The sequence below is a fragment of the Furipterus horrens genome, unplaced genomic scaffold, assembly GCF_987537825.1.
Source record: "Furipterus horrens unplaced genomic scaffold, mFurHor1.1.pri manual_scaffold_6, whole genome shotgun sequence".
Lineage (NCBI taxonomy): Eukaryota > Metazoa > Chordata > Mammalia > Chiroptera > Furipteridae > Furipterus > Furipterus horrens.
In genome coordinates, this window is record NW_028327176.1 from 73,036,134 (window position 1) to 73,051,546 (window position 15,413).

Sequence of the window (15,413 nt, forward strand, 5' to 3'; positions counted from 1 at the left end):
CTGGATGTCTTTCCAATAAGACAGTCTGACAGATTTAGAGACTGGTTTGTGGGTTATGTTGTGTAAATTAACATATGTGTTCTGTTTTCATAGGGCATAAGCCTATGATCTCATTACCTGAGTGATTGCCTGCATAGGCTTCACTTAATCCTGTCTGTATCGCTGCCTTCTGAGACTCAACAGTTTGGCTGAACTAAGTGGTCAAGCATGGGGTGGTATGTGGGCTTCACTTTACAACTGGTTTCTCTTTTCTATCCTAATGGCTTGTACAGAAAGGGCCCAGAGTTCTGAGAGGGGGAAAACCTAAGTTATTCCCCTCATCCCAAATTAAGTATAGTGGGCAAAAGGATTTTGGACAGGTGAGATGTGCCTGGCACACCTTCCTCCAAAGAAGCCTTTTTTTTTTCCCTAATGTGGGACATTGAAAAATTAATCCCTGCCTTTTGTCATCTAGTGGTTATGGATTGAATGATGCCTTTTAACCCTGTTGCCAAATCTGTTGCCCCCAGAATACAACAAGGATGCCAGCCTGTCAAACCAAGCACGCCGTTGTCTGGGGACAGCCAACTGACCTGGAGTCTGCACGATCCTTCCCCATGTGGGAAGGCCACACTCCCCTCTACACCCCAACTCTTATTAGGGATTTCTGGACCCAAGAGTAAGTAGGACGATGACCATGTCCAGCTTGAAGCAGCTAGAGGAGCATGAGACCTTCACCAATTGTTCTTTATAAGATTATAAAGGGTCTTAAGTAAGAGAGGGAGAAATTGTTATTATTGTTATAAAAATTAATTAATTAATTTTAAAAAAGAATAGTAAAAAATGTCTTGTTTCATGATAGTATAAAGATATGAAGAATACAGGTTGATACTACTGCCTTGATTAATGCTGAAGCATCAGAAACTTCACCCACCTTTGGTTTTGCCCACTGTAAAAAGACAAATAACACTTTAGTATAATGACAAAAGTTAAAACTTCACAGCCTCCCTGGAAGTGTATTGAATACCCCCATGGGACTACAGATCACAAACTGAGAATGTCACTTTGAGGTATCAGATTGCCATCTCAAAATTGGATTGAACTGAAAAACTATTTCTCAGTCTTCCAACATAGAGGTGGTTGAAGGAAGGCAAATCAATTCATCTGCTATTCCTTCCAATCCTTTGGGCTTTCCCATTGACTTATCAAAATTGCTGCAACAGCAACTCTGAACCATTGTTTCAGTACTTTCTTTTCCCTCTAATAATACTTGGTTCTCACCAATAATTCCAATTCCTATACCCACCCATTTTTTTACTTAGTAATTTGTTTTTACTTAATCTTAAAAGATAAGGTATAAAGAAAAATATATATACTAAAAATAAAACATATTTCTACATATGCAACAGGAGTGGGTTCTTGGCACATTGCTCAAAAATACACTATTGACATTTTCCTTACCTATCCAATGCCACATTTTCTAAACTATGTAACATCAGAATTGTACCACAGGGCTACTTTCATTCCTGGAAATTTTTCAGAATAAGAAATTCAGGCATAGGACAATAAAGGCCACACGTCACCTGTTCCAGGGCAAAGTGCTGGCCTGCTGAGTGGAAAAAACAGTTGTGGCAATTCCCAGCCATTGCTGGGAAGAGACTAATCAAATCTCCTTGAGCAAATGCCAAGCCCTTTCCCGCTATCCACATTCCTGTTACTCATTTCAGGGTCCCACCCTCAAATCCTCTTATAAAATCCTAGTCTTTCCTGACTTGACCAACCATTGAAGAGACCTGCAAAACAGGTAAGTGGGAGCTGAGAGATGGGAGCCATGGCTGGGGTTCACCTCACACATTTAAGGGGAGGCTTTAGGAGGATGTTAGTCTTCAGAGAACATAGGAGCTCTGAGGCTCAGCTAAGGACGTCCTGTGAGACCTCAGGGGTAGTAGGGGGTACAGATTTTCCAATTATTTCCAGAATCATAGAAAGAAATAGATGTTGCAAGATCAATTTATTCCCAGCAGACTCTCCAAAGGAAAAGACAAGAGGGAGCACAGAGGGCTCTCTGCAGGCCCTCTCTCTGAGCATACTACTCTCCTGATCTCTGATTGCTTCTTCAAGTCACAGACACGATGCTGCCTCCCGTGGCCCTCCCCAGCACGTCCTGGATGCTGCTGTCCTGCTTGATGCTCCTGTCCCAGGTGCAAGGTGAGAGTTCTCTGCCTCTAGCACTGGGTCACTGTGAATGCTCTGGGCCAAGAAGAGGAGGATGCCTCCTGTGTGGTGCTCGTAGCAGCAGTGAGGTGTAGCCTCACTCAATGAAACTGCCTGTGGTTCTTCCTGGTGGGAGGCACCACAGTGATGCATTATCAATGGAATAAGATAATTTCCACTTTGTCAGCAGGCTCTAATTTATATTGTCAGGGTGAAGAGAGAAAATAGGAGAGGTCAGTAGTGATATAAGGGGAAGAATAATTAGAGGACCCAGTGTGAGAACAGTCAGCTCAGAGTGGGAGAAGTGTTGAACTTTGAATAAAGGAGAAAAGAAGAACAAAAAGAGATGGTCTTTTTTTTTTTTTTTTTAATTGGGGCTGGTTCAAGATTAAGAAGTCCTGAAAGTGTTGGCAATGGTGAGAGGTAATCCAGAGTTTGGTGTTACTTCCCCAAACACTGGCCTCACAAATATTCCCCAAGGCCACTTCCCAACACCCGTTCCCACACTTTGTTTCACTCCATCCCTCTCCCGTATTCCCTTCCGTCCCAGGGGAAGATTCCAAAAAAGACGTTAACTCTCCATGGAGCAGCTGTCCCCAAGGCTCCTATGTCTATCGTTCCCACTGCTATGCCTTGTTTATGAACCCAAAATCTTGGAATGATGCAGATGTGAGTAGGTGCATTTGCAGTTAGAGGTGATAAGGGAAAGTACATTAGAAACGGGAGGGAGGGTGGTGGTCTTCATTCTCCAGGCTTTTTTGAGGGTGAGCATCCTCATCCTTTGCACACACACCTCTTCTTACCACCTCAGCCCTGCCCTACCCCCAGTGACATCTCAACCTCCTCCTCAGTCTCTCTCTTCCCCTCACAGCTGACCTGCCAGAAGCGACACTCAGGATACCTTGTATCTGTGCTCAGTGGAGCTGAGGCATCCTTCCTTGCCTCTCTGGTCAAGAACAATTTGAACACCTCCCCAAATATCTGGATTGGTCTGCATGATCCCACACAGGTGTAGTAACATCTCCACTCTGTTATTTCTGAAGCTGCTGGGGCCAATCAAACATACTGCCTATGCCTTGGGCCCACTCAGGAAATACCTTAAAGAACCCCAGAGCTTAGTGATCTGGCAGGATATTTGGGGGAAAGGGAGGACTTTGAGGCCGGGTGATGAACTGAGTTCTGTGAAGGTCAATAGTATCCCACTGAAGTTAATCTGCCTCTTGTCAAGATTTTTATACAATTCAGACATAGCACCTTGTAATTCAGCTTTCAAAACTTCATTGAGTCTACACATACTGTGCCGAAGAATCCTAAATGATTATGAAATGCATTTTTCTTTATAGAACAGACATTATCTTTGAAGTTCAGAAGGTAAGGATAAATGCATCACCAATTGTTGTCCAGCCAGTAACGTGTCACTCTGAGTGGTTCCACTGGTCTTTGTAATTATTGATTTTTGAATTAGCCAATAGGACCAAGTTGTTACGGAGAGTTTACCAGAAGAAAGCTTTGTGACAATACCTGAAATAGAAGACCAATTCCACAATGCTGAGGAGGGGATCAATATCCATCAGAGAGGATTGTGCGAAAATTCTAATAGTCATTCAACCTTACCTGGCTCTGTTCTCTACTCTCTAGGGCTATGAGCCCAATGCAGGTGGATGGGAGTGGAGTAATAATGATGTGATGAATTACCTTGCCTGGGAGAGAGACCCTGCCAGCATTGCAAACCCCAGCTACTGCGGGGGTCTGTCACGAAGCTCAGGTAAGAACCAGGGGAGCTGCATTCTGGCCAGCCTTTTCACCCTGTGTCCCCCATTTCTGAGCCTAAACTTCAGGGAATTCTCCTAAGCTTGGAAATGCAATGTTGATCTTTCTTCTCCCACCTCCTCTCATCTCTCCTTTCTTTGACTCTCCTTTCTCTGGAGCGGGTTCCTGGTGAAGATGAGGAAGAAGCTTTGAATCCTAGGCCAGGGTCACCTTTGGGTCACAAACTCCATCAGCCCTATTCACTTTATCTTTTCTCCCTCTCTAGGATATCTGAAATGGAAAGATTATAACTGTAATCAGAGGTTACCCTATATCTGCAAGTTCAAAGATTAGGTCAGGTGGGATTCAGTGGCCTGAGTTTGGAATGCAGTTCATCATGGGATCAAGTGAAGACACAACCCAGAATGGAAAATTTTCCCCATACCTTCAAACCTGACCTCTACTTTTTGGCCTTCCCCCCTCCGCTACCTCATTTTAGGCTTTGTGTTTGTTTGTTTGTTTGTATCAGATGGCCTGAGATCTCAGAGAGTAATAATAAATACTTTACTTAATATTTGTGTACCTTTGAGTTCCAGTCGCATAGCAGGACCCTGAGGAATAAGTTGGTGTGGGAGAAAATCTAGGTCTGGCCTCTGTTCAGTTTCATTCAGGCCCCTGAGACAATGACTAAATGTACGTCCCCACCAGTGTATGTGTGATGAGTATGTAGGCCCTGTTCACATATGACCTGTGTGGGTACAGATGTAACATTGGTCTCTACACACTCAACGCACCTTCCCGCTGATGGTGTGACACCAGCAGCAGTGGTGGCATTATCATTAGCCTTGGAGGTTATTATAACAGCACTTCTGAAATTATTTGCCAGAGAATTGATTTTTTTCTTTCATTTGTGGTCCACCTTGGACCATAACTTTTATAAACTACAGTAAAATATTATTACTTGGACTCTGGTAACAGTGCTAAAATGTAGAGCATTAGAAGTTATTACTCTTCCCTGAAACAAGAAAAAAAAAATCTGAACAATTTAAAAGCCCACGACTTTTCCTGGGCTAATAACCCTGAAATCTGCAGAGGCTCCAGAGTTCTTAGAGCCCTTCTCATTTCTGCTTACTTGGAGCAGGAGCTGCTGGAACCTTAGATTCTTAGGAGAATTAAGTGGTAATTGTGACAAATTGCTGAATGCCGAGTGTGGATTTGGTTTAAAAGGAGAAATTCCCGAAGGTTGCAATCTTCGGGGGGGTTGCCACTTTTTCATGGGTTTTACTTCTGGAACCCCACCAGATTCTTGTGGTAAAGAGGAAACCATTTTGAAATCTGGCCACAGATACCACAAGGAAAGAAAACTGCATGTTAGTAATTATAGATAATTACTGATAATTATAGATGTAAAAATCCTCAACAAAATATTAGTAAACCAATTTCAATAGAACATTAAAATGTTCATACATCATACCAAGTGGAATTTATTCCTGGGATTCAAGGACGATTCAACATATGCAAATCGATAAACATAATACACAACATTAATACAAAGGACAAAAATTTCATAGTCATATGAATAGATGCAAAAAATGCTTCCAGAATCTATGGCATAACATCATGCCTATAGTTAACAATAAGGTATTGTGCACTTAAATATATGATAGGAGGGTAGATCTCATGTTAAGTGTTCTTACCACAAAACAAAAAACCCATAAATAAAAAATCGGACACAAGGAAACTAATTATTATCTTAGTTGTGGTGCTAGTAACATAAGTGTATACATATGTCCAAACTCCTGAATTGTATACATTAATTATGTGCCTTTTTGTATACTGGTTATACCTCAGTAAAGCTGGAGAAACAAAGAGCATACAGCTCAGAAACTTTGGGACACTCCCTGTACCTAGATATCAGTTTTAATGTCATTCTCCAATAAAAGGAACAAGAGTTTCTTGAAGAAATGGTTGAATCTAAATTATGAGGTAATATATAAAATGAAAGTGGAGCATCTTATTGTGTCAGAAATTAAGGAAGTGTCTATTAAAATAAAAACCTATTATTGGGGTTGTGTCACTGGAACACAGGAGCCAGCAGAAAGAGCTCCCAATGACCAAAGCTGGAAGTATTTGAGCAACAAAAAATCAAGAAGTATTGGATTATAACTCCAAGTAAAATGCAAATAGCCATGAGTCAACAGATGTAATTAATTATGTGTTAATTAACACTTGCATGTTAATTAGTATAGTATTGAAATTTATGACAATATTTGTTTTCTTATATATTATTGATTAATATACACAAAAATCCAAATAATTTATGGAGTTACTCCACATTCACAAAGGGGGAGCATAAACTCCCACATTTTAAGTGTGAGCTGTACATAATAATTTATTTCTAAACAGTAAAGCATGGAAGGGCAGGAAGTGGGTGAGAATTACCTTACAGTAGAAAAATCTGGCAAACATCAGCCAGGTGATCAAGATCAAGAGAAAGAGTGCTAAGTCTTGTTGATGGTATGTATCTTTAATATGATGAGAATGACACTTTATCTTTGTGCTCTTCCTCCCCAAATATATATAACTGTAGTCTAATCATGAGAATAAAGTATCAGACAAACTTCAATTAAAGAGTATTATAAGAACACAACTGGCTAGTTTTCTTCAAAGCAGGCACAGTTCCAAAAAACAAAGAAAGTCTAAAGGACCTTAAGTAAAAAGTAAGGAAATATATATAAAGTATGCTTTAATTAACAATAATGTATTGAATATGGTCCATTCATTGTAACAGGAACTATATTAACGCAAGATGTTAAAAAAAAGGGACCAAATGCAGGTTATATGGTAAGGAGGCTCTGTATTACCATTGCAATAATTCTGTAAATTTAAAACTATTCTAAAAATTAAAGTCTTTTTTAAAATGAATTACTAAAAACCAAAATATAAAACAAAAAGCACATATATTACAAACCCATCTTTAAAAGTTTAGATGCCATAGACAAAACTAATCTATCAAATCACTAGAAAATTTTCCAAAGTCTTATTCTTCCTTTCTGACCTTACCTCACCCTAGACAAGACCATGAACAGTGTGAGAACTAGTGCCCTTCATGGACTATGTGATTAGTTCCTTATCTCTGTAGCTGCTGAGTGGAATTACTTTACTGAGTACTTCTAAGAAAGGGTCTCAGTGGGTTTTCTGTCCTGTGGCCTGGAAACATTCTGGCCTCAATCAAGACTGTAGTTGGGAAGTCTTAATATCTAGCAGGATTTCTATGAATATTTATTGAGTGAATAAAAAATTGAATAAATGACACTTTACTTGAAAAGTACCACTTACATGAGCAAAGAGGGAGCTTTTCAATGAATCTGAATATTTTTAAAAGAAGGTATTGACATGTTTTTGACATGTCAGAAATTAAAAAAAAAAAAAAAACCCGTCAGTGATTTAGTAGGAAATAACATTCTCTAAAGAAGATGAGGTCCATTTGTCTATTTAGAGTGATCATTCTCAGCACTATCTTGCCCAGAGAGCTAAACACCTTGAGCATGGGTAGAAACTAACGGTATTTTAGCTGCAAGATCATTTAAGAGAAGCCAAGTAGATGGAATTTTGGGCACAACAGCAGGTTGATATGGGAAGCCTTGGGGTCTTTCTAAGACTGATTCTGATTTTGGAACCTTTTCTCACCATTGGTATCCTTTGTTGCAGCTTTAACTCAATGGTGGCTATCAAGTGGAAAAGGAATTGGACTAGAAGCTGGTAAACCAGAGATTTGATTTCTGCTACACTTCTTAGCTATGTATCTGTGCTAGCCCTCATTATTTAAAAGAGACAGACTCTCAGTATCCCTTCTAGCTCAGGAAGGTATTGAACACCAGCAGGTATTCAAGCAATTTCTCCAAACCACTTTTTCCCATTCAGGTTTTTTCTATTCCAGCCTTTGTAAGTGCTTTGTTCCTGTTTTCCACTACTTCAAAGATTTTTTCTTGCAATTAAAACCTTGAAATCCATTCCTAGTATCTCTAGACTATTTTATGCACTTTCCCAGTTGGATTAAATGATATATAAAGACACTCAGAGTTCTAATGCTCTGTATTATATAACATACAACAGAAAGTGCTTGGCAAAACATTAAATATTGACATTCTGCATTACAGATCCAGAAAGTATTCAAACGGGTGGCAATTTGTCTAGTGCCATCACACTATACCTCAAATTACCCTACACTCATTTGTTCACTTAAACAGAATTAGGAGTGTACTATATAGTTATATGCTTGATTCATATCATCATGCCTTTGAAGTGAGTAGAAAGGAAACTGTGCCTTCAAGAGTACCACATCACTACCACCACCCACATCCACCATAATGCTGAGCACAGGAACTCTGTTGAAATCGTTTGAGAATATGTGTATGTTGGTTGGAATGTTCAACGTACATTGCTTCTATCTGGTTGAGAACTGTTGCTGGCCTCTTTCGGAACACAGTTTAATGTGTCCACCTGGCTGGGCCACCGGGGTGTCTAGATAGTTAATCAAATATTCTGGGTGTTGCCGTGAAGGCGCTTTTGGATGAGATGGAAATCAAAGCTGGTGGCCTTGAGTGAAGCAGGCTGCCCTCTGTAATGCATGTGGGTTCATCCAGCCCACTGAAGGCCTGAATAGAACGACAAGACCTGCCTCCCTGAGCAAGAGAGAATTCTCCAGCAAATGGCCTTTGGAACTTCATCTGCACCATCCACTCCCCTGGGTCTCCAGCCTGCAGGCCCACACTGCAGATTTGGACTTGCTAGTCTGCATCATCACGGGAGTCAACCCCTCACACATAGCTGAAGACCTACTATGTGCCAGTCACTCTAAAAGGCTCTGGGGGTACAACAGTAAACAAGACAAAACCCAGCCCTGCCTCACCCTTACTTCCAGTAGAGACGATGAATAATACGGTAAGATGGTCACAAGCGCGCAGGAGATAAAGGCAAGGGAACGTGTGCTTCACTTGGATGGTCAGGGAAGGCCAGTTTGGGGGGTGGGATGAAGCTTGAACAGAGACTCGATGGCACGGACAGACGAGTCATGGGGCTGCGTGGAGAAGGCAAGTGCAGGTCCCAGGCCGTTGGGCCCTGGAGACCCCTGTAAGGCTTTGGGGTTTATTCTAAACATGCTGAGACGTCACTGGGGACTCTGCCCCAAGGTTACACAGGCAGCGAAAGGCAGAAGGATGCCAATCTGAGGCTGCATGTCTCCAAAGCCTGCACATTCCCTGCTGCCACACCACGCTGCTCCCAGGGGCTGGCTTTTGAGGTGTTGGAAACGTGGAAGCTATTTCCTGTATTGGAGTCCAGGGCCCCACAGGACCTGTGCTCTCTACATATTAAGACAGAACCTGTTTCTCCTTGGTGGTCCTGCCCCCATGGTACCCATGGTCATAGTTCTGATGTGTTGCTGGCCACCCAACCCCCCGCTCCTGCCAGCACCTGCAGCGCCTTCTCTCCTCGGGCTCAACCTGCTCCCCCTTGGGCTGGCCCTGTGGCTGGCTCTGGCCAATGACACAGAACTGACACTGTGCCAGTTCCAGGCAGAGGCTCTCTAAGACCTGGAAGCTTCCTCTTTTGCCCGGTGGAGCCCCGAACCACGCTGGTAAGAGGTCTGGCTACCCTGCTGCAGAGAACACCTGAAGGAGGGAGGGGTCTAGACAGTCCTCAGTGGTCAGGCACATGGGTGGACAGCCACCTTGGATCCTAAAAGCCTCAGTGACTCAGCCCAGGCAACAAACCCATGTGGAGTAGACAGAAATAAGCTGTTCCTGCCAACCTCGCCCAGATCGTAGATAACACGGTTGCTGTTCTACACCACTAAGTTTGGGCTGGGCTGTAGCACAGCCATAGACCACCACAACAGCCTCTACTGACCGTCCTTTCTCGGGTTCTTGCTCCTGTCTGTTTGGCATCCATGCATCGCAGGGCCAATTACTTTAACCGTTTTCTTATTTTCTGTGTTCTTGACGCTCTGGCGTTTGGACGATGAGTAGCCCAGGGAGAGGCTGCCCCTCCCAGGCAAGCCAGGTCTTAGAGACTGAAAAGGAACTGGCTGCGAGCACACCTTTTATATACACACCAGCCAATCCAGAGTCTACGGCCTTCAGCCATCCTTTTATGTAACTCACACATCAAGCCAACATCTCCCCCACACTAACTGTCCTAGGGGCCATCCCTAGAGCCCAAAGCCCACCAGACTTATTCACACCATCCAGTCCCAGGTGTTCCCCCTGCCCTGACTTGCCTTTCCCACAAAGACCCCAATAAAGGCTCTGGCCTAGGTCTCCCCTCTCCTGCACCCTTGACCTCGTGTTCCCCCTGTGACCTCTCACTTCTAGGGGTGCTATAACATGAAACTTTACATTTAATGGCATTGCCTCTCTGCATCGTCACTCAGTCACCTTTGAAAATTCAGACGTGGGTCTAGAACACAGCCCCTCTAATTCTTGAGAGGAAAACACCAGGGGTTGCTCTGGGCCAAGGGGCCAACAGCCCCGAGTGGAAAGGGGCAAATGGTGGCTTCCTGGCAGGGTCGGGGGTGGGGGGTGCCTCACAGGGAGGCAGACAGACACAAGCTATGATTCACGGGCAGGGGCCATGCCAGCGTCTGGGCTGGAGCTGGATCCAAAGTCGTGGCTGAACAAAGGGGGCTCCCGCACACCAGGGAGGGAGGCCAGCTGAGGGCCACGTGGGGTTAGCTTTCTGATTCCTCCCCAATTTAAAGAGGGCTTTGCTCCTGCCAGTCACAGACAGCTGGGGAAGACCCGGCTGGCACAGGGAATTCCAATGAGCTGTCTGAACAGTGTCTGCATCTGGGCTTGGCAGGGAGGCCCTGATCTTGGAGTCTGCCGCTCTCACCCAGAAACACACCCAGGGGTCGTGGTGAGGAGGTGCTCTCGGCTGAGGCAGTGAGGGGAGGCAGGCACTGGGGGCCTTTGTCAACTGGAAAAAGGGACAGATGAGAAAAAGCTGCCTCTCTGGGCAGACGGTTTCTCGGGGGCAACGTTTGCCAAGGTGCCCTAGGGCAGAGGGGAGGACACCTCTTCTGCAGCACGGCTTGGTGAGCAGAGTGGGCACCTGAGGGCAGCTTCCTTGGGCCCCTCAGCCGCGCCCCTCTGTGTGGGACTTGGAGAGCTCCCAGCACGGGCAGCTTGCCTCTCTCCTTGGGGACTTACACCTGGTGGGTGAGGTGGAAACCAAAAGCTCGCTACGGGAGCACAGACGAGAGTGAGCTCTCAGAAAAGGAGCATACCAGGCCTCGGCAAACGAGGAAGAGTGTGATAGGCCGACGGGGAAAGGGCACACCCGGCCAGCAGAATTTCCAGTGCAAAGGCTCGGAGGTGGGCACGAGGATGGCGTGTCTGCAAACAGGGAGCAGCGCCCGACGGGTGCTGGGCAGGGTGGGCAAGACAGCCCTTTCTCCCCTACAGGACCCCGTGCTCTCCCCACATATGGGACTGAAGGCCGTCTCCCACAGCAGAATTAAAGCTCCTGGTGATCAGGTCCCTCGCTCCAGAAGAAGTCATTACACTGTGCCCCTCCCCTGGATTCCCTGCCCGAGGAGTCAGAAAATAGCCCTTGGGATAGGGTGGCAGGCACTGAGTCCCTTTTAATTCCATCTCCAGTCCCCCCTCTCCCTTTCCACAGGGAATCATACAGGACCCAAACTTCAAGCTGTTGAAGCAATGTTTAAAAGCACTCTAGAAGCTTCTGGAAAATTCTGGAACTGTGTGTACTGTACTCCTTTCTTCACTAAAATGTGGATGTCTGGGGAGGGGCTAGGAGTTCAGTGGGCTCTTTCCCGTTCATAACATCCTTGATGATGAATTCGACACCAGAAAAAAATAAATAAATCAGTGGGCGTGTTTCCTCTTCAGGATCAGCAATGACAAAATTGTAATGAATGAGAATGTTTCTGGGTTATGTGTTGGAAAATTAGCACGAGCTTGCATTAATTGAAATTCAGTTCTTCATGTGTATCAATTCCCTTTTATCCTTTTGGGATTTGCAGCCGCGACAAAGACACTGAACAACAGATTAATCCAAGTGTTGCCCGTGACAATGATAAATTAAGGTTTAAAAGTCTACATTGAGATAAATTACTATTATAACTCAGGCCTCCCCTCTCCTGTCTGTAGAACCAAGAATTTGTTCAAATACTGGGTTGCCCTTCATTAGGCTAACTCCTAGACTTTGGATGGTGGTTTCTCCGTAATGGAGGATTTTCTTTGCCTTAAGTTGTGACTATTCTTTCCAGGCTGGTCTTCCGCCCACTTCCCACTCTCTGCAGTCCCCTGGGCCAGCAGATGCCTTCTCACACAGCCTCAACGGCAGAATCCAGCTCAGCGCCCCGCGCGCCTGTGCCTGTCCCCTGCGCTCCTGTGCCCTCAATCCAGCTTCCCTAGGCACCTCCTCCCAGGACCTCAGATTCAGCACAGCGGAGAATGAATCTGCGATTTCCTTCGAAAACTTGCTTCTAGGCCTCTGGTTCCCATCTCAGCAGCATCCTGGGCTTCTCCCTCCCTTTCCCCTGCCCAATCGGTCACTCATTCCTCCATCCACAGCCCTCTTCCCCCACCAGCTCACTTGCCTGGTTCAGATCCTCAGCAGCTCACCCCTGGGTTGTTGCGACTGCGTTCTCTGTGGTCTCCCCGACTGGACTCCCCTTCCAACCCCCTCTCCAACCTCCAGATTCATGCTCTGCCTGCAATCTCTCTCTGCCCAGTCACTCCCTGGGACAGTACCTCCACGTGGCCCCATGGTGCTTAGCGCGAAGTCTAAACTTCAAGGCGCTTCATGGTCCGGCGCCAGCCTCATGACCGGCCGCATCTATGCTCATTCCAGCAAGATCCTTCAGTCTGCAGAACACAGCACACTGTTGCTTGTGCCCTTGACTTTGCGTCTTTTCCTTAGAGTATCTTCTCCACCTTTCTCTGCTCCTTGACCTTGTGTTAGTCCTCGGGATGGCGCTTTGGCTCTCGTCTCTGAGCACTTAGAGCTGTTTTCCCAGAGGGTGCGTCACACTGGCTGTGTGCCCACCGTCGCTTTTCTAATTCTCTCCCCCAACCGTGAGCCTTGGGCATCAGGGCAAGTGTGCCAGGGATGGATGGAAGAAGGGTGTGCATGGGAAGTTCATGCCCAGCCGTGTCGGCCTTTGATGCATGAAGAGAAACGGGCCATCAGCTTGCAGTCGGAGGGAGCACGCTGCCCTCCCGGACTCTCGGGGGCCTGCCTACGGCCACATCATAAGAGTGAGCAATGAGCCCTGAGATCCCCAAGGCCCATTTGTCCCCATCTCGGCTCCAACAGACATTCCCAGGCTCCCACTCTCTCCCCAGAAGCCACAGAATCCCCTGAACAGCATCATAAACACATTATAATTGTACCTACGGCTGCAGTGGGGAGGGAAACAGCACAGAGAGGAATAAATTCATATCAGTTTATTCCCAAGATTAACATACTGAAAGCTTCCTTCATTAAAGTTGCAGTGCTGCCAACACGTCCTGGTAAACTTGGACAGGGACGCTCCTCTCCAAGGGGACGAAGTTGCTTCGAGATGAAGGTGTTATCTGGCTTGTCTTATCTGATTTCTCAAGCAAAAATGAAAAATGCCCTCATTCTTTTCACGTCTCCTGGCTCCTTCTCCTTCTCTTTTTCTTCCTCTCCCTTGGTCTCTCCCTCCTTTCCCCCTGTCTTCCCTCCTGCTTCCTCCCTCTGCCTTTCCCTGTGCCCCAACCTCAGCTGCAATTTCCCAAGTAACAATGGGAGACGTGGCCTTATAAGCAATCAGCCACTGCAATTTGGGGGTGAATATTCAATTAGTTCTAGGCCAGGGATTCCTGATCAATATTGCCTTTTCAAGGCAAAACAGTGTAACAAACCCTCTTATTAAGCAATTCTAAGCCCTGGTGCTGATACCCATGACTGATAGCTAATCTGCACGTTAATTAATACCTGCCCCTTGGTTAGCTAGCGTGGTGGCTTACCCAGGGACAGTTTCAGCCTCCTGCTTCCCCCACACCCCTCCCGTGAGGGGTGTGGCTTGGCTATTGTGTGCGGTTGTGATAAAGCTGGAATCCCACATAACCTAGCCCTTTGGTACCCAAGCCCAGGGGCTTAGAAGTAGGACAATATACCCTCAAGACTGGAGAGGCTACACAGTCCAGGTTCAGGGAAGAAAACTGAACTCCTCACACAGTCAGATGCTTCCATTCCACATCTCTACCAAGTGACTACACATCATCTATTTACATACCCTCAGTGACAGGGAGCTCACTATTAGATGAGATACCCTGTTCTCTCTCTGTCCAGCTATGATTATAAGTCAGCTCTTTCTGAGATGGATTCTTCCTCCAGCGGTCCTGGCTTTGTAGTTCAGGCCCACTGGGCTCTGCCTCCCTTCAAATATGCCTGCCATTCCCTGCCCCTGTGCTCCCTATGGGTCCCCTTGGCCTAGGAAATGATCCCATAGTAACTGACATTCAAGAGCTTTCATAGCAATAAGAGAAACATCAACAACCACAATTTAATGAGTGTTTACTATGTGCCAGCCCCTTGTTGAGGACTTTATATGTTTTTAATCCTTCTAATAGCACCATGAGGACAATGCTGTCCCTGTTTTACAGCCAGGGAAACTGAGGCACTGTGGACTTGGGTAACCTGTTCAAGGCCAGGCCAAAGATCTAACAAGGTTGATCTATTTCTTTTTGAAGACTCAGGTGTCACCTTCTGGGCAAGCTTTCCCTGACTCTGTCTAGACAGAGTGCCCACCCTCTGGCCTCATTGCCACAGGTCCTATGTGCTTCTCACTGCCCTCATTTCTGGATATATACATGTTTGTTAATCTTTTGCATGTCAGTCCCTTCTCAGGTAGGAACCAGCTGCACCTCATTCATTTTGGAATACACCACAATTAACACAAAGCCCAACTCTTAGATTCTGCTTGTATCTCTGGGAAGGAATGAAGGACCTAAACTCCTATGGAGGCTGCTGTGGCTCAGACTGAAATTCCCACACCTGAGATATCTATCAAAGGAGAAGCTAAATGCCAGGGCAACTCAGCAAAGAAAACCTGGGTATATATACACAAGAAAAGGCAGAGAAAGAGCCCCAGACCCAGAGAGTCAGGAGCCCTGGGTTCTCATCCCACTTCTGCCAGACTCTTGGTGGTAGTGGCACAAGTCCCTTCCTCTCGCTCGGCCTTGGCTTCCGCATTCATAAACCTTGGCTTGTATGGATGGCTTCTCATCCTTCCCTGCACTATCAGCCTGAGGGAGGCAGGTCAGCAACTCCCAGTGAAGCCCCGTTGCTATTGCTCCGGATTGCTGGGCACTGCCTGCCCACTGTGCCCACGACTCCCCACCCCTGGCTGAAGGTGGCCCAGGGGAGCAGTAAGAGCAATGGCGAGGGCAACAGCAACCATAGCGCATCCTCAG

The 15,413-nt window shown here is 45.8% G+C and overlaps 1 protein-coding gene across 1 annotated transcript; it reads left to right on the top strand.

The window, feature by feature from the left end:
* Nucleotides 1-1,706: 1,706 nt before the first annotated feature.
* On the top strand, nt 1,707-4,514 carry LOC150006493 (lithostathine-like). Its single transcript, XM_090280344.1, has 6 exons — nt 1,707-1,783; nt 2,004-2,193; nt 2,750-2,862; nt 3,065-3,202; nt 3,832-3,958; nt 4,229-4,514. Exons 2-6 carry the CDS (start codon nt 2,112-2,114, stop codon nt 4,294-4,296), a joined length of 528 nt encoding a protein of 175 aa, XP_090136470.1. The 5' UTR covers nt 1,707-1,783; nt 2,004-2,111; the 3' UTR covers nt 4,297-4,514.
* The last annotated feature ends 10,899 nt before the right edge of the window (nt 4,515-15,413 follow it).

Excerpts from the sequence above, each read along its gene's own strand:
- LOC150006493 (XM_090280344.1), top strand. The coding sequence starts at position 2,112 with ATGCTGCCTCCCGTGGCCCTCCCCAGCACGTCCTGGATGCTGCTGTCC. Across the intron at positions 2,863-3,064 it reads AATCTTGGAATGATGCAGAT|CTGACCTGCCAGAAGCGACA; the intron begins GTGAGTAGGTGC and ends TTCCCCTCACAG. Across the intron at positions 3,203-3,831 it reads GTCTGCATGATCCCACACAG|GGCTATGAGCCCAATGCAGG; the intron begins GTGTAGTAACAT and ends TCTACTCTCTAG.